The following is an 18640-nucleotide window of genomic DNA, read 5'->3' as shown; positions in this document are numbered from 1 at the left end:
AACTTAAACCTACGCCCCCAGTTATTGACCCCTCTGCTAAGGGAAAAAGTTTATTCCTATCTAACCTATCAATGCCCCTCATAATTTTGTATACCTCAATCATATCTCCCCTCAGCCTTCTCTGCTCTAAGGAAAACAACCCTAGCCTTTTCAGTCTCTCGTCATAGCTGAAATACTCCAGCCCAGGCAACATCCTGGTGAATCGCCTCTGCACCCTCTCCAGTGCAATCACATCCTTCCTATAGTGTGGTGACCAGAACTGTACACAGTACTCCAGCTGTGGCCTAACTAGCATTTTATACAGCTCCATCATAATATCCCTGCTCTTATATTCTATGCCTCGGCTAATAAAGGCAAATATCCCATCTGCCTTCCTAACCACCTTATCTACCTGTGCTGCTGCCTTCAGTGATCTATGGACAAGTACACCAAGGTCCCTCTGACCTTCTGTACTTCCGAGGGTCCTACCATCCATTGTATATTCCCTTGCCTTGTTAGTCCTCCCAAAATGCATCACCTCACACTTCTCAGGATTAAATCCCATTTGCCACTGCCCTGCCCATCTTACCAGCCCATCTATATCGTCCTGTAATCCAAGGCTTTCCTCCTCACTATTTACGACACCACCAATTTTCGTGTCATCTGCAAACTTACTGATTATACCTCCTGTATTCACGTCTAAATCATTAATGTACACTACAAACAGCAAGGGTCCCAGCACCGATCCCTGTGGTACCCCACTGGTCACAGGCTTCCACTCGCAAAAACAGCCTTCAACCGTCACCCTCTGCCTCCTGCCACTAAGCCAATTTTGGATCCAATTTGCCAAATTGCCCTGGATCCCATGGGTTCTTACCTTCTTAACCAATCTCCCATGCGGGATCTTATTAAAAGCCTTACTGAAGTCCATGTAGATTACATCAACTGCTTTACCCTCATCTACACATCTAGTCACTGCCTTGAAAAAATCAACCAAGTTAGCTGGACAAAAATCAAGTTAGTTTGACCTTGTCCCATGACCACGGTTTTCTGGATGTTTATAATCGAGGAGAACAAATTACAGGCTTGGGAGAGACGGTCCTGACAGAACTGAAAACAAGCCAGGCAGGTTATAGCACATCAAACTGGTGCCTTTTACCATGGGCCTTTCCTCCCCCACCCTCTCACACTATACAGCAGCAATCTCACACCCTCACGGTCTAACCCCATTCTCAGAAGCACAGCAATTTGCTCCCAACACAACATTAAAAAGTATTCCATTCCTGAACTTAGGGACACCCATTCCGACATGAGGACAAACAGCTTCTGGAATTGTTATTGTCTCCACTTACATTTTGATAAAAGGAGTTATTTTTTCCATCAGGTAAATAGGGTGTCAGCAGCCCAGCTCATGGAAAAAACCCCAGCTCCACCACCTGAAACTCATAGCAGCCTCTACATCATCCGTGGGAGGGGCAGGGTAACCCTCACAGCTACAGTCCATAGCCATCTCTCAAAGTAGATCAGAGTTGTCGGGGAAGATGCTCCCCTCAGGCAGTGCCTCTATTCCTTGTCCGTCTTTCCAGCAGAATGTCCCCTCAAAGTAGGACACTCCATTATCAAGCAGTGGAGTGAGCGAATCAGCCTCTCAGACATAGGGGAACTACTGAGTGCAGCACACCCTGCCATCCACACTCTGAACAAGGTCACATTCGAGGGCAGAGCCTGCAATCCACACTCTGCCCCTCCGAGTTCTCCCTAGTATCAATTTTTATTCCCCAATCGACACCTAAAAACAGATGGTCTACTCCTACATTGAGGAGACCAAACGCAGATTGGGTGACCATTTTGCAGAAAACCTCCGCTCAGTCCACAAACATGACCCCGAGCTTTCAGTTGCTTGCCATTTTAATACACCACCCTCCTCTCACGCCCACATTTCTGTGCTCGGCTGCTGTACTGTTCCAGTGAAGCTCAACAGAAGCTCGAGGAACAGCTTCCGATTAGGCACTCTACAGCCCTCTGGAGTTCAACAACTTAAGATCATGACTGTCGTTTTGATTTTTTTTTTAAACCATGTATCAGTCTTAAACTTGTTTTTTATGTTTTTGCTTTCAGACAGAGCTGTTCATTATTCTGCCATTCATACTCTCTGGTGAAATATTTTGTCTTTTATTGTGGTTATTACTACTCCCTTTGCCTTCTGTTCCATGACATGTTTGTCATTTAGTCTCTCTGCCCTCCGCCTTATCACAGACCTTCCATTTTGTTCTTCTTCCCCTTTACCCCCCCGCCCCCACCCCCCCAGGTTTCACTTGCTCAAAGACAATTTACATTTCTAACCGTTGCCAGTTCTGATGAAAGGTCAAAGACTTGAAACATTAACTCTTTTTCTCTTTCCACAGATGCTACCACACCTGCTGTGCATTTCCAGCACTTCATTTGTATTACGGCCTACTCCTGCTCCTATTCCTTATTATTTGTTCGTTATCACATTGCTGTTTATGGGAGCTTGCTACGCACAAATTGGCTGCCATGTTTCCAACATTACAACAGTGATTACTCGTCAAAAAGTCCTTTATTGGCTGCAAGGTGCTTTGGGACATTATGAGGTTGAGAAAGGCGTTATAGAAATGCAAATCTTTAAGCATCCTCATTAATTTAGTAATTCAGACACATTCGCGGAGGGACTGAATGAACGCAGCTCATGTGGATCCAAACAAGTCAATTCTCCATCTGACTGGGTGCAGTCAGTTAGCAGTGAAGACGCGGAGCCCCGGGTCACAGGCCCCCCGAGCCCCGGGTCACAGGCCCCCCGAGCCCCGGGTCATAGGATCACATTCCTAGTCACCCAGATCAGGCTTAGAGACCGAGTCCAAAACTCTGCTCTACGAGCCCATCCACACGACCAACAGGAAACCAACGTTACACAGACTGTGCTCAGTCTCTGCCACAATCAGCATGTGCTTTAGGTGACATGTCAGAAAACCACATCCCATTGCGCAGACAACACACAGACATCTGATCCAAAAATTCAAAACCAGTTTTTGTGACGCAAGACTATTACGGGTTTTAGAAGCCAGGTGGTAGATGGAATTAAGATACAGATCAGCTGTGATCTAATTAAATGGTGGAATAGGATCAAGGGGCTGAATGGCCTCCTCCTGTTCCTATGATTTTGTCCAAAAGCACAGAATTAATTTTCCTGGAGCTCAATGACAGAGCTGCAGGCCCCGGAACTCCAGCCGCACACTTCCATTAGCCATGCCTGCGGACTGTGAGGTCTTGGCAACTAAAATTGCCAAATTGTTGATGATTTTATACCATGAAAGCTGGAATTAGGTGAAGATCCCCGAAAACCATTTCAGACCTTACAGCCAGCCAGTAGAGCAGATCACGCCGCATCTGTCTGGCTAGGGTTGGAACCCAGGTCCCCAAGGGGCAAGTCAGCAAGGACTCAGCTCGGATACCTTCCCACCTGCACCGCAACCAAATATCATGTACACTCACACTGGGTCCACACACGATGAACACCAATTTGGCAGAGGACAGCTACTTCCCATTGAACCCGTACCCCAGTGAGAATCAGTGTGTGTGGGACCCGTACCCCAGTGAGAGTCAGTGTGTGTGGAACCCGTACCCCAGTGAGAGTCAGTGTGTGTGGGACCCGTACCCCAGTGAGAGTCAGTGTGTGTGGGACCCGTACCCCAGTGAGAGTCAGTGTGTGTGGGACCCGTACCCCAGTGAGAATCAGTGTGTGTGGGACCCGTACCCCAGTGAGAATCAGTGTGTGTGGGACCCGTACCCCAGTGAGAGTCAGTGTGTGTGGGACCCGTACCCCAGTGAGAGTCAGTGTGTGTGGGACCCGTACCCCAGTGAGTCAGTGTGTGTGGAACCCGTACCCCAGTGAGTCAGTGTGTGTGGAACCCGTACCCCATTGAGAGTCAGTGTGTGTGGGACCCATACCCCATTGAGAGTCAGTGTGTGTGGAACCCGTACCCCAGTGAGAGTCAGCGTGTGTGGAACCCGTACCCCAGTGAGAGTCAGTGTGTGTGGGACCCGTACCCCATTGAGAGTCAGTGTGTGTGGAACCCGTACCCCAGTGAGAGTCAGCATGTGTGCAACCCGTACCCCATTGAGAGTCAGTGTGTGTGGAACCCGTACCCCAGTGAGAGTCAGCGTGTGTGGAACCCGTACCCCAGTGAGAGTCAGCATGTGTGCAACCCGTACCCCAGTGAGAGTCAGTGTGTGTGGAACCCGTACCCCAGTGAGAGTCAGTGTGTGTGGAACCCGTACCCCATTGAGAGTCAGTGTGTGTGGGACCCGTACCACAGTGAGAGTCAGTGTGTGTGGGACCCGTACCACAGTGAGAGTCAGTGTGTGTGGGACCCGTACCACAGTGAGAGTCAGTGTGTGTGGGACCCGTACCCCAGTGAGAGTCAGTGTGTGTGGGACCCGTATCCCAGTGAGAGTCAGTGTGTGTGGGATCCATACCCCACAGAGAGTCAGTGTGTGTGGGGCCTGTACCCCAGTGAGAGTCAGTGTGTGTGGGGCCTGTACCCCAGTGAGAGTCAGTGTGTGTGGGGCTTGTACCCCAGTGAGAGTCAGTGCGTGTGGGACCCGTATCCCAGTGAGAGTCAGCGTGTGTGGGAATCTGAAGTAGTTAAATCCAAAACTAGGGTCCTGAATCTAAATAAAGGAAACTACGAAGGTATGAGGTGCGAGTTGGCCACGGTAGATTGGGGAACTTTACTAAAAGGGTTGACGGTGGATAGGCAATGGATAATATTTAAAGAACATGTGCATGAATTACAACAATTATTCATTCCTGTCTGGCGCAAAAATAAAACCGGAAAGGTGGCTCAACCGTGGCTTACAAAATAAATTAGGGATAGTATTAGATCCAAAGAGGAGGCATATAAAATTGCCAGAAAAAGCAGCAAGTCTGAGGACTGGGAGCAGTTTAGACTTCAGCAAAGGAGGACAAAGAGGTTGATTAAGCAGGGGGCCGCGGGGGGGGGGGGGGGGGAGAAAGAGTATGAGTGTAAACTTATGGGGAACATAAAAACTGACTGTAAAAGCTTCTATAAACTTGTGAAGAGAAAAAGATTTGTGAAGACAAATGTAGGTCCCTTACAGTCAGAAATGGGGGAAATTATAATGGGAACAAAGAAATGGCAGAACAATTAAACATATACTTCTGTCTTCACAAAGGAGGACACAAATAACCTCCCAGAAATGTTAGGGAACCAAGGGTCTAATGGGAGGGAGGAACTGAAGGAAATCAGTATTAGTAAACCAATAGTGCTAGAGAAATTAATGGGGTTAAAGGCTGACAAATCCCCAGAGCCTGATAATCGACATCCCAGAGTACTAAAGGAAGTGGACCTCGAAATAGTGGATGCATCTTCCAAAATTCTACAGACTCTGGAGCAGTTCCCACAGATTGGGTGGCAAATGTAACCCCACTATTTAAAAAAGGAGGGAGAGAAAACACAGGGAATTACAGACCAGTTAGCCTTACATCAGTAGTGGGGAAAATGCTAGAGTCTATTATAAAGGATGTGATAACAGAACACCTGGAAAGCATAACGGGATTGGATAAAGTCAGCATGGGTTTACGAAAGGGAAATCATGCTTAACAAATCTACGGTTTTTTGAGGATGTAACTAGTAGAATAGATAAGGGAGAATCGGTGGATGTGGTGTATTTGGATTTTCAGAAAGCTTTTGATAAGGTCCCACATAAGCGGCTAGTATGCAAAATTAAAGCACATGGGATTGGGGATGATATACTGGCATGGATTGAGAATTGGTTGACAGACAGGAAACAGAGAGTAGGAATAAACGGGTCTTTTTCCGGGTGGCAGGCAGTGACTAGTGGGGTACCGCAGGGATCAGTGCTTGGGCCCCAGCTATTCACAATATAAATTAATGACTTGGTTGAGGGAACTAAATGTAACATTTCCAAGTTTGCTGACGACACAAAGCTGGGGGGGGAAGTGAGCCGTGAGGAGGTTGATTCCTGGGATGGCAGGACTGACGTATGAAGAGAGATTGGGTCGATTAGGCTTGTATTCGCTAGAGTTTAGAAGAATGAGAGGGGATCTCATAGAAACCTATAAAATTCTAACAGGACTAGATGCAGGGAGGATGTTCCCGATGGCTGGGGAGTCCAGAACCAGGGGTCACAGTCATACCATTTAGAACCGAGATGAGGAGAAATTTCTTCACTCAGAGGGTGGTGAACCTGTGGAATTCTCTACTGCAGAAGGCAGCGGAGGTGAAATCATTAAATATATTCAAGAAGGAGATAGATATATTTCTTAATGCCAAAGGGATCAAGGGATATGGGGAGAAAGCGGGAACAGGGTACTGAATTAGACAATCAGCCATGATCTTTTTTGAACGGAGGAGCAGCCCGGAGGGCCGAATGGCCTACTCCTGCTCCTATTTTCTATGTTTCTGTGACCCGTACCCCAGTGAGAGTCAGTGTGTGTGGAATCCAAACCCCAGTGAGAGTCAGTGTGTGTGGAATCCGTACCCCAGTGAGAGTCAGTGTGTGTGGAATCCGAACCCCAGTGAGTGTCAGTGTGTGTGGGACCCGTACCCCAGTGAGAGTCAGTGTGTGTGGAATCTGTACCCCAGTGAGAGTCTGTGTGTGTGGAATCCGAACCCCAGTGAGAGTCAGTGTGTGTGGAATCCGAACCCCAGTGAGAGTCAGTGTGTGTGGAATCCGAACCCCAGTGAGAGTCAGTGTGTGTGGAACCCACACTCTCCATGCCACATTATGTGGTCAACAAACCCTGTACCAACCAAATAACAATCTACTGTGGCAGTGGATGCGACATGGTGGTTCTCTGATGGTGAGCCTGAGTATAACAGGGTCTCGAGTCAGGGTAAATTCTTGTCTCAGACAGGCTCAAGCAGTGAACTCCTATGCCAGACAAGCTGTAATATAACAATACCTAATTAAAGGCTCCCCTAAATCTGAGGATGAGAACCATTCTCCCCGGTTCTCAGGTCAGGAAGTTTTATACAAACTGTGGCCATTCTCCCTGCGGATTCATGCCAACAAGCAGCTCATTGAACAAGCTCCTATCAGCTGCAGGAATTTAGCATGCTAAACCACAAAGCAACCCCTCTATTTCACAAATTTGACATGTTGTTCACACGCATCCAGAACTGACAGACTGAACAGATCATATGATTGCATACGCATGAGAACCATTAATACAGCATCAACAATTTGCATTTATATAGCACCCTGAAAAGAGTAAATTAGAACTAGGAAATGCACACTATCTTAAACAATCAGCCCTGTTTAAAGAGGACGAGTTATCCCGTGATATTTGAAGCTTACGAGAGGTTTTCCTGCAAATAGAAAATGAGTTGGCAGCAGAAAGCATGGTTACAGAACACTGGGACACACCAGCTACCATCCTACACACCAAACACACAGCTCTTCATGTTCAGAGCAGCAAACAGATTCTGTTCGGAGAGCATCAGAGGCTGACTAAAAGCCAAAGGATTTAAAACGATAATTTTAAACAGTGCAGGAACCCTCCGTATACTGCCTGCCAAACGCTTAGCAAAATCCCAGTTCTATATCTGTGATCAGTCGAGCACTGTAGATCCCTGAGAGAAACTTCAATTCTCATCCCTGAATGACACAGCCTCTAATTTCTAGGACTTCAGATGTTCCTGCAGATTGGAGGGTCATAAATGTCACCCCACTATTTAAGAAGGGAGAGAGAAAACAGGGAATTACAGACCTTTTAGCCTTACATCAGTCGTTGGGAAAATGCTCGAATCTATTCTAAAGGATGTGATAAATGGACACTTGGATAATAATGATCTGATTGGACATAGTCAGCATGGATTTATGAATGGGAAATCATGTTTGACAAACCTGTTGGAGTTTTTTGAGGATGTTACTAACAGAATTGATAAAGGGAAGTCAGTGGACATGATATACTTGGATTTTCAGAAGTCTTTTGATAAAGTCCCCCACAAGAGGTTGGTTAGCAAAATTAAAGCACATGGGATAGGAGGTAATATACTGGCATGGATTAAGGATTAACAGGCAGAAAGCAGAGTAGGAATATATCAGTCATTCTCGCATTGGCAGGCTGTGACAAGTGGGATACCTCAGGCATCAGTGCTTGGGCGGCAGCTGTTCACAATATATATCAATGATTTGGATGTGGGACCAAATGTAGTATTTCTCAGTTTGCGGATGACACAAAACTAGGTGGGAATGTGTGCTGTGAGGAAGATGCAAAGCGGCTTCAAAAGGATCTGGAAAGAGTTAGTAAGTGGGCAAGAACGTGGCAGATGGAATATAATGTGGAAAAATGTGAGGTTATCCACTTCAGTAGGAGGAACAGATGTGCAGAGTATTTCTTAAATGGTAAGAGATTAGAAAGTGTAGATGTACAAAGGGACCTGGGTGTCCTTGTTAATAAGTCACTGAAAGCTAACATGCAGGTGCAGCAAGCAATTAGGAAGGCTAATGGCATGTTAGCCTTTATTGTAAGAGGATTTGAGTACAGGAGTAGTGAAGTTTTATTTCAATTGTATAGAACCTTGGTTAGACCTCATCTGGAGTACTGTGTGCAGTTCTGGTCCCCTTACCTTAGGAAGGATATTATTGCCATAGAGGGAGCGCAACGAAGGTTCACCAGACTTGTTCCCGGGATGGCAGGACTGTACTATGAAGAGAGATTGGGGAAACTAGGCCTCTATTCTCCAGAGTTTCGAAGAATGAGAGGTGATCTCATTGAAACCTACAAAATACTTAAAGGGATAGACAGGGTAGATGCAGCTAAGATGTTTCCCCTGGTTGGGGAGTCTAGAACCAGGGGACACAATTTCAAAATAAGGAGGAAGCCACTTAGGACAGAGATGAGGAGAAATTTCTTTACTGAGGGTTGTGAATCTTTGGAATTCTCTACCCCAGAGGGCTGTGGAAGCTCAGTCATTGAGTATGTTTAAAGCAGAGATTGACAGATTTCTAAATACAAATGACATAAAGGGATATGAGGATAGTGTGGGAAAAAGTCATTGAAGTGGATGATCAGCTATGATCGCACTGAATGGCAGGGCAGGCTTGATGGGCTGAATGGCCTACTCCTGCTCCTCTGTTCCTATGTCACTCCTTAGATCTTCAATCATGTTTCGTGTCTGATCAGTAGGATCGAGCTCTCACCTGCCTGGCACAGAGCAGCCCTGTTAGAGAACACCCTCCACATAAAATCATAGCGACTTAAGGCACAGGAGGCCATTTGACCCATCATGCCTGTGTCAGTTCTTTGGTCGAACTACCCAATTAATCCCAGTCCCCCTGCTATTTCCCCACAGCCTTGCATTTTTCCCATTCATGCACTTATCCAGTTTCCTTTTGAAATTTGTTATTGAATCTGCTTCCACTGTCCTTTCAGACAGCACATTCCAGATCACAACAACTCACTGTCTATAAAATGTCTCCCCATTCCCCCCACCCCCTTTCTTTTGTCAATAAATCCACAGAGCTACTTGACTTTTCACGTGGGTTAAAAGCCTTTGCACCCCTTTCAGTTGACAGATCCCTGGTACTGGATCCTACTGATCAGTCACGAAACACGATTGAAGATCCAAGGTGTGACATAGGAACGTAGAAGCAGCAGAATGTGAACGCACTAACACAAGTAGTTGAGCCGGAGAGCATAGATGCACTTAACAGAAGCCAGATAAGTACATGATGGAGAAGGATATGTTGATGGGGTGGGATGAAATGTGGTGGGAGGAGGCTCATGTGGAGCATGAACACAGGCATAGACTAGCTGGGCCGAATGGCCTGTTTCTGTGCTGTAATTATTTCTAATATTCACACACTGCACCCCTACTGCCCCTCTTCCAGTGGCTGAAGTTGGATTGAGGCTCTGACCTATTGGTCCACAGGCTACACTCAGTACCACAGCCTCCTGAGCCAATGAAAACAGAAAGGGTTTCTCTCTTAGAGAATCATTGAACCTTGGAGCACAGGAGGCCGCCATTTGAACCATCATACTGGTGCTGCTCGGTGAAAAACCTGTCAATTTAGTCCCACTCCCCAGCTGTTTACCCATTTCACTGCAAATTATTCGTCTTCAAGAACACTGCCTTCACCACCCGGTCAAGTCGTGCCTTCCAGATCTTAACAACCCTCCGTGTGAAGAAATTTCTCCACATTTCTGCTCTTGTTCTTTTGCCAATTAATTTAAACTTTTGACCACTGGTTATCAGCCAACTTGCCAGAAGAAATAGTTTATCGCTACCTGCTCTATCAAACACCCTTATAATTTTGAGTAATTATGAGGTTTCCCCTTAACTTTCTATCGATGGGCTGCCACAGAATGCACAGCATCACAGCCAGCAGCAGCATGGCACAGTGACAGCGAAGGAAGTCATGACGCCCCATCCAGCACAAGAATCAAAAGGCACACACACTGAAAGCGAGGTTGCTTCTGACAGCAGCGAGCACACGGAGTAGATTACCTCAAGTCCACAGAATCAAAGCAGACAGTTGGCTGGAGCACAGACCTGCTCTGTGGTCGCTGTGAGAGCTGTTGCTTTACAAAGGAAACCAGAAAAACTGGATGCTGCACCGACAAAAAAATCTTTCTGCAGTTCCTGGGTTCATAACCAAAAGCCTTGACGTAATCTCTCACACAGTGTGAGAGAAACGGGGCGGGGGACTACAAGAGTAAGGGAGAGGTTGGCCCAGATAGCAGGGGCAGGGGGGTGGTGGGCACTGTGAATCAGGGGAGGGGAGGTGGGGGGGTGGCCTGGACGTCAGGAGAGGGGAATGGACCAGACAGCATGGGGGGGGGGGGGCGGTGGGTGGAATGGATCAGACTGCGTTGGGGGGGGGGGGGGGAATAATGGACCAGACAGCGTTTTTGGGGGTGGGGGGGGGGGGGAGGTGGGAGAGAATGGACCAGACAGCGTTGGTGGGTGGGGTGATGGACCAGAGAGTGGGGGAGGGAGGGGGGCGCGGGGAACAGATGGACCGCACAACAAGGTAGCGGGGGGAACCAGACAGTGGGGGAGATAGAGGACGCACAGGCCACGAGGGGGTAGGTGCCCAAATGGAGGGGCGGAGGGGCCAGGAGGGAGCACAGGACAGAGACCAGGAGAGGGAGGGATGGAGGAGGGAGATTAGGTCCTAGGCAGCTGAAGACACAGCCTCCAATGGTGCAGCAATTAAAATCAGGGATGCTCAAAAGGCCAGAATTCGAGGAGCGCAGAGATCTCGAGGGTTGTCGGGCTGGAGGAGGTTACAGAGATAGGGAGTGGCGAGGCCACTGAGGGATTTGCAAATCTAAGTGTTGCTTAACCAGGGTCAATGTAGGTCAGCAAGCACAGGGAGAGATGGGTGAACGGGACTTGGTGCGAGTTAGGTTATGAGGCAGCAGAGTTCCGGATGAGCTGAAGTTTATGTCTGGTGGAAGATGATAGGCCATTCAGGAGAACAGTGGGATTGTCAAATCCAGAAGAGCATGTGAAAGAGCACGTCAACACAGCAGACATGCTGCAGCTTTCAGCCTGTTTAAAGGCAGGTGTTGGGATAAGTGGAGTCAGGAGCTGTTCACTCAGGAACGCACTTCTGTTCAGTCCAGGAGCAAATTACCGAGAGAGAGAGAGAGATGTGAACAGATGCGGGGGTGTAAAGCACAAACTTACACACCAGTTGATTACCTCCAGTGGCTAGGAAAATAATGGCACTCAGCTCAGTTTAAATGCTGCACTGAAAGATTCCAGTGAATGTGAGCAGCCTGGGTTAATCACAATCAGTGTCTGAAAGACTGGATAAAAATAGCGCAATCACTTGTGTGGTGCAGCTCAGATTGTTAGAGGGGATTTCCTGTGTATGTGTGTGGTGGGACAGTGTAGCACTCCCACAGGATGCATGCTCTCTATAAAGCCAACCTCAACAGTTGAGACTTTCACCCAAATCAGAGAAAAAGATTCAGCAACAGACTTGAGGCCGCAAACACCCACTCAATGCATTACCAAGAACAGTCATTGCACAACTCCGAAAGAGAGCAGTGCGCAGCCTGAAACAGCAAACCTCTCACCTTCAGAGATCATGTTACTGCTCAGCACTCCAACTGTCTGCTGAGGGTGTGGGTTAGGATCTGGCTGAGACTCCGAAGTGGAGGAAGGAACACTGGGACCCATCCACAGTGACATAGTCACAAACCAGGGGATAGCAAACCAGCCAGATCCACAACAGGACCAAGTCTCAGTCGTTGTTCTTTCTGCATTAGTTAATTTACTGGTTCACTAGCTGAGATTCTCTAACAGCTTCTGAAATGGGAACATTTCCCATTGGCTACAAGATGCTGCATTTCAGAGACAGGACAGAAGATCGTGTGCTGTGTTCATCCTTTCAGGATGTCCCGATATGATGAACTTGCGCCCCCGCTGGGGATTACCATAATATAGAATACACCTCCCCACCCCAAGGATTCCCATAATATACAATGCAGCCACCCCGGGGATTCCCGTAATATACAATGCAGCCACCCCAAAGATTACACTAATATACAATGCACCCCAGGCCCAGGGATTCCCATAATATATAATGCACCCACCCCGAAGATTCCTGTAATATACAATGCAGCCAGCCAAGGGATTACAGAAACATGCAATGCACCCCATGCTCCAGGGATTACCGTAATATACAATGCAGCTGCCCCGGGGATTCCCATAATATACAAACAATGCACCCACTCCAGTGATTACTATAATAGACAACGCAGCCAAACCAGGAACTACCATAATATACAATGAGCCAACCTAAGGGATTACCATAATATACAATACCATCTCTCCCTGGTCCCCCAGCCTCGCCATCTCTCCGCAGACCACTGGTTTGGTTGTCTCTCACGCCAGAAACACATCTGTCTCTGACGCTTCACTGTCCTAACTTCATATGCAACTCAATTCCCCTCAAAGTTTCCCTAAATCCCTTCTTCCTACCATCTTCTGTTAGATTTAATTTGTATCTCCAAAGATTTCAACCTTTGGATTAGTTTTGTCGATGCCCTTCAGAATTTTGTAAACAATGATTTCACCTCGATATTTCTTCTTTTATAAAATAAAACATGCCCAAGATGCTTAACCTTGAATTACTGATTCTCAGATTTATCCCTCGCTTGCTCTCAAGGGTTTGTCAATGGCTTCATACAACACCTAAACTGAGCAAAGTGTGGACAGTTGGGACAGCTCAGGTTACCGGTCTTCAGTTTGGTGAAACTGGCCACATTCCAGACCACACATCAAAAACATACCCAGAAAACGAGATTTAAGACAGAGGATGCCATCCAGTGTTCAAATAGATCATCAGACAGAGACACAGGGGCAGCGAGGCAGAGAGACAGATAGACACAGGCAGAGACACAAGCACAGAGAGACAGGCATAGAGAGACATGGAAACAGGCACTGACAGGCTGACAGAGAGAGACCGGCAGAGAGACAGAGACAGGCACAGACAGGCAGACAGAGAGACACACACAGACAGACAGGCAGAGAAACGGAGACAGGCAGAGAGAGACACAGAGACAGGCAGAGAGGGAGACAGGCAGAGAGGGAGACGGAGACAGGCACAGAGAGACAGGCAGACAAAGAGACGGAGCCTCTCAGACGGGTGGAGTTGAGCCTCTCCGCGGGTTTCGAGCTTTCCTGGTTTGGGTTAAAATCAAGCAACGCCCGATCCCGCGAATGCCCGGGCCGGGGGCCTCCAGCAGTCACCACCGAGTGTGCGGGGCCCGAGCGGCGGCCGATCGGTTTCCCCCCCTCACCCCGTCCCGCTCCGCACTCACCAGCTGGCATCGAGCTCGCGGCTTTGCTCCATGTCCAAAGCGGCGTCTCACACAGGATTCGCGCAGCGATCGCAGGCCGAGGCTGCAGGGCGAACTAGGCCCAGGCCCCGCCCTCGCCACAGGCCCCGCCCTCTCCCCCCCACCGACCCCGGGCCCCGCCCTCGCCACAGGCCCCGCCCTCTCCCCCCCACCGACCCCGGGCCCCGCCCTCTCCGCCACCGGCCCCGCCCTCTCCGCCCCGGGCCCCGCCCTCGCCACAGGCCCCGCCCTCTCCGCCACCGGCCCCGCCCTCTCCGCCCCCACCGACCCCGGGCCCCGCCCTCGCCACAGGCCCCGCCCTCTCCGCCCCCACCGACCCCGGGCCCCGCCCTCGCCACAGGCCCCGCCCTCTGTCTGTCAGTCGGTCCTCGGACCAGACCCAGAATCAGGCCATTCAGCCCATCGTGTCTGTACCAGCTCTCCAAACCAGTTCAAAATAAAAGCCAAATACTGCGGCTGCTGCAAATCTGAAATAAAAGCGAAAGTGCTGGAAGTCCTCAGCAGGTCAGGCAGAGTCTGGAGAGAGAATCAGAGTGAATGCAGTTCTGATGAAGGCTCATCGACCTGAAACGTTAACTGATTCTCTCTCCAGATGCTGCCTGACCTGCTGAGTATTTTCAGCTCTTTCTGTTTTTATCTCCGAAAGAGCAATTCACTCAGTTCCATTCCCCCGCCTTCTCCCCATAACCCTGCACATTCTTCCTTTTCATATAACTGTCTAATTCCCTTTTGAATGCTTCAATTGAACCTGCCTCCACCACGTTCTCAGGCAGTACATGGACGGCGCAGTGGTTAGCACCGCAGCCTCACAGCTCCAGGGACCCGGGTTCGATTCCGGGTACTGCCTGTGTGGAGTTTGCAAGTTCTCCCTGTGTCTGCGTGGGTTTTCTCCGGGTGCTCCGGTTTCCTCCCACAAGCCAAAAGACTTGCAGGTTGATAGGTAAATTGGCCATTATAAATTGTCACTAGTATAGGTAGGTGATAGGGACAGGTGGGGATGTTTGGTAGGAATATGGGATTAGTGTAGGATTAGTATAAAATGGGTGGTTGATGTTCGGCACAGACTCGGTGGGCCGAAGGGCCTGTTTCAGTGCTGTATCTCTAAATAAATACATTCCAGACATTAACCACTCGCTGTGTGAAAAAGTTTTTCCTGATGTCACTTTTGCTTCTCTTCCCAAATACTTTAAATCTGTGCCCTCTCGCTCTTAATCCTTTCACGAGTGGGAACAGTTTCTCTCTATCTACTCTGTCCAGACCCATCATGATTTTGAATACCTCTATCAAATCACCTCTCAGCCTTCTCTTCTCCAAGGAAAACAGTCCTAACTTCTCCAATCTATCTTCATAACTGAAATTCCTCATCCCTGGAACCATTCTCGTGAATCTTTTCTGCACTCTCTCCAATGTCCTCACATCTTTCCGATAGTGCGACAGATCTGGACACAATACTCCAGCTGAGGCCGAGCTAGTGTCTTATACAAGTTCAACATAACTTCCTTGTTCTTGTACTCTATGCCCCTATTAATAAAGCACAGGATACTGTATGCTTTATTAACCACTCTCTCAACCTGTCCTGCCACTTTTAATGACATGCACATATACACCCAGGTCCCTCTGCTCCTGCACCCCCTTTAGAATTGTACCCTTTATTCTATATTGTCTCTCCATGTTCTTCCAACCAAAATGAATCACTTCATATTTCTCCACATTGAATTTCATCTGCCACCTGTCTATGTCCTTTTGCAGTTCTACACTATCCTCTTCACAGTTCACATTGCTTCGTATCATCTGCAAACTTTGACGTTGTGCCCTGTACACCAAGGTCTAGGTCAAAAAGTTATCAGGAAAAGCAAGGGTCCTAACACCAACCCCTGGGGAACTCCACGACAAACCCTTCTCCAGCCTACAAAACATCCATTAACCACTACTCTTTGTTTTCTGTCAACCAGCCAATTTCATATCCATGTTGTTACCATCCCTTTTATTCCATGAGCTATAACTTTGCTCACAAGTCTGTTGTGTGGCACTGTATCAAATGTCTTTTGGAAGTCCATGTACACCACAATAACTTGATTGCCCTCATCAACCCTCTCTGTTATCTCCTCAAAAAACTCCAACAAGTTAGTTAAACATAATTTTCCCTTAAGAAATCCATGCTGGCTTTCTTTAATGAATCCGCATTTGTCCATGTGACAATTTTGTCCCGAGTTAATCTTTCTGAAAGTTTCCCCACCACCGAGGTTAAACTGACTGGCCTGTAGTTGCTGGGCTTATCTTGACACCTTTTTTGAACAAGGGTGTAACGTTTACAATTCTCCAGTCCTCTGGGACCACCCGAGTCTAAGGAAGACTGAAAAATTATGGCCAGTGTCTCCGCAATTTCCACTCTCACTTCCCTCAGTATCCTTGGATGCATCTCATCCAGTCCTGGTGCTTTATCCACTTTATGTACAAACAGCCTAACCAACACCTCCTTCTTATCAATTTTAAGCCCTTCAAGCATCTGAATTACCTCTTCTTTCACCATTGCTTGGGTTGCATCTCCTTCCTTGGTGTCATGCAGGCCCCCACCTGCCAAGAATGAGGCACATTGGGGTTTTGTCATATGAACATGGATTTTTAACTGCTGCTGGAGCAAGGAAATGACTTGTTGAACAGATCAGCCATGGCTGGAAAAAATATTTGCATACTAACAGACGGTGCTTGTGTAGACAAAGGGCCATTCCCTGACACCACATTGGATGTTGATCACCGTACGGTGAGGGGGTGGGGAAGTGCATTCCAGGGCCTGCTGGGGTGATGCAATCCACAGGGGCCAGGATTGGTTGTACCAGCTGGTCACATGACCAACTGGCTGTTCCAGGGCTTTTTGAACTAGCCACAGAGAGTTTGAACGGAGAGTGTCTGTTTGCTCCTGGACTGAGAAGATCTCTCCTGTCTGCTCCCATCTCTTTCTCACAAGCCTCTGAATCCACTGAAGACACATGAACCCCAAGAGAGAAAAGTCTCCTACAGCGAACAAGGTTTAAGAAGAATACTGGGCCCCAACAAAAAGCAAGATCTACCTACAATTAAGGACGTTACAAGCTTGAAGAACCGTAACAAAGACCTCTTCAGATATTGCCTCAAACTTTTCCACACTTTATTTCTTCTGCTCTTTTCCGTATCTATCTGCATGTGTGTATTGCGTATGCATACCAGCACGGGCGCGTTGTGTATCTGTAGACGTTAACCGAGTTTAAGTTTAATAAATTTCAACCTTTCTTCTTTAAACCTAAGATAAGCCTGTTTGTGCTGGTTTCTTTGCCTTATAATTGGAAAGCAGTGAACAAGGATTCACCATGGGGGAGCTAAAAACATGCTGCGGTTAAAAATAAAACCCTGTTACAGTAAGACCAGGTGAAGACCGAGAGGGAACCTTAGACACCTTTCTCACCTGGTCGTAACACTTGGTAAAGACAGATGCAAAGTATTCATTTAATACCTCAGCTATGCCTCGGCCTCACTCCTCCTTTTACCTCACTTTTACTATTTATATGCCTACAGAAAACTTTGGGATTCCCTTTTGTTAGTTGCCAGTCTCTATTCATGCCCTCTCTTTGCTTCTCTTATTTGCTTTTTCACTTCCCCTCTGAACCTTCTATATTCCAACTGGTTCTCAATAGTATTTTCTATATGGCATCTGTCGTAAACGCATTTCTTGTTCATCTTAGTCTCTATCTCTTTTGTCATCCAGAGAGCTCTGGATTTTTTTACCCTACCTTTCCCCTTCGAGGGAACATAACTTGATTGTGCCTGAATTATCTCTTCTTTGAAGATAGCCCATTTTTCATCTACCGGTTTTCCTGCCAACTTTGACTCCAATTTATTTGCCCAAGCTCTGTTCTTAGCTCCTTGTTTTTTTTTTAAAAGAGATACAGCACTGAAACAGGCCCTTCGGCCCACCGAGTCTGTGCCAACCATTAACCACCCATTTATACTAATCCTGCACTAATCCCTTATTCCTACCACATCCCCACCTGTCCCTATATTTCCCTACCACCTACCTATACAGGGGCAATTTATAATGGCCAATTTACCTATCAACCTGCAAGTCTTTGGCATGTGGGAGGAAACCGGAGTACCCGGAAGAAACCCACGCAAACACAGGGAGAACTTGCAAACTCCATACAGGCAGTACCCAGAATTGAACCCGGGTCCCTGGAGCTGTGAGGCTGCGGTGCTAACCACTGCGCCACTGTGCCGCCTGATTTCCCCCAGTTAATTATTCTTACTCTGGATTGTTCTTTGTCCTTTTCCCTAGTCAGCCTAAACCTTATGATACAATGATCACTGTCCCCTAAATGCTCTCCTACTGATACTTGATCCACTTGGCCCTCATTCCCAAGAACCAGGTCTAGCAGTGCCTCCTTTCTTGTTGGACTAGCAATATATTGCTGCAGAAAAGTTTCATAACACACTCTAGGAACTCTTGCCCCTCACACTACGATTATCCCAGTCTATGTTTGGATAATTAAAGTCCCCCATTATAACTACCCTATAATTTTTGCACCTCTCTGTAATTTCCTTGTAAATTTGTTCCTCTACATTCTTCCCACTAGCTGGTGGCCTCTAGACAACACCGAGCAATGTAACCGCACCTTTTCTGTTTGTTAGCTCCAGCCAATTTGATTCGGTCCTTGACCCCTCTGGGACATCCTTTCTCTCCAGCACTGCAATGCTCTCCTTAATCAATACTGCCACTTCTGTCCCCTCCTTCCCTTTTCCTAT

The 18640-nt window shown here is 47.6% G+C and overlaps 1 protein-coding gene across 4 annotated transcripts in view; it reads right to left on the bottom strand.

Annotated features, from left to right (window-relative positions):
- Positions 1 to 18640, bottom strand: part of LOC137347548 (retinoic acid receptor RXR-alpha-A) — a 319476-nt gene that overhangs the window by 216866 nt on the left and 83970 nt on the right. For 3 of the 4 annotated variants that reach the window (XM_068012021.1, XM_068012019.1, XM_068012020.1), the window contains exon 1: positions 13829 to 13949. The exons of the other annotated variant lie outside the window; for it this stretch is intronic. In XM_068012021.1, the coding sequence (XP_067868122.1) occupies positions 13829 to 13838 (10 nt within the window). In that variant the 5' untranslated portion in view covers positions 13839 to 13949. Of the gene's footprint in view, positions 1 to 13828; positions 13950 to 18640 lie in introns of those variants that run through there. 4 annotated transcript variants of the gene reach the window in all.

The sequence above is a fragment of the Heterodontus francisci genome, chromosome 32 (genome assembly GCF_036365525.1).
Source record: "Heterodontus francisci isolate sHetFra1 chromosome 32, sHetFra1.hap1, whole genome shotgun sequence".
Taxonomy (NCBI): domain Eukaryota; kingdom Metazoa; phylum Chordata; class Chondrichthyes; order Heterodontiformes; family Heterodontidae; genus Heterodontus; species Heterodontus francisci.
Note: the sequence above shows the minus strand (reverse complement) of the source record. Positions and strands in the feature narration are given on the sequence as shown.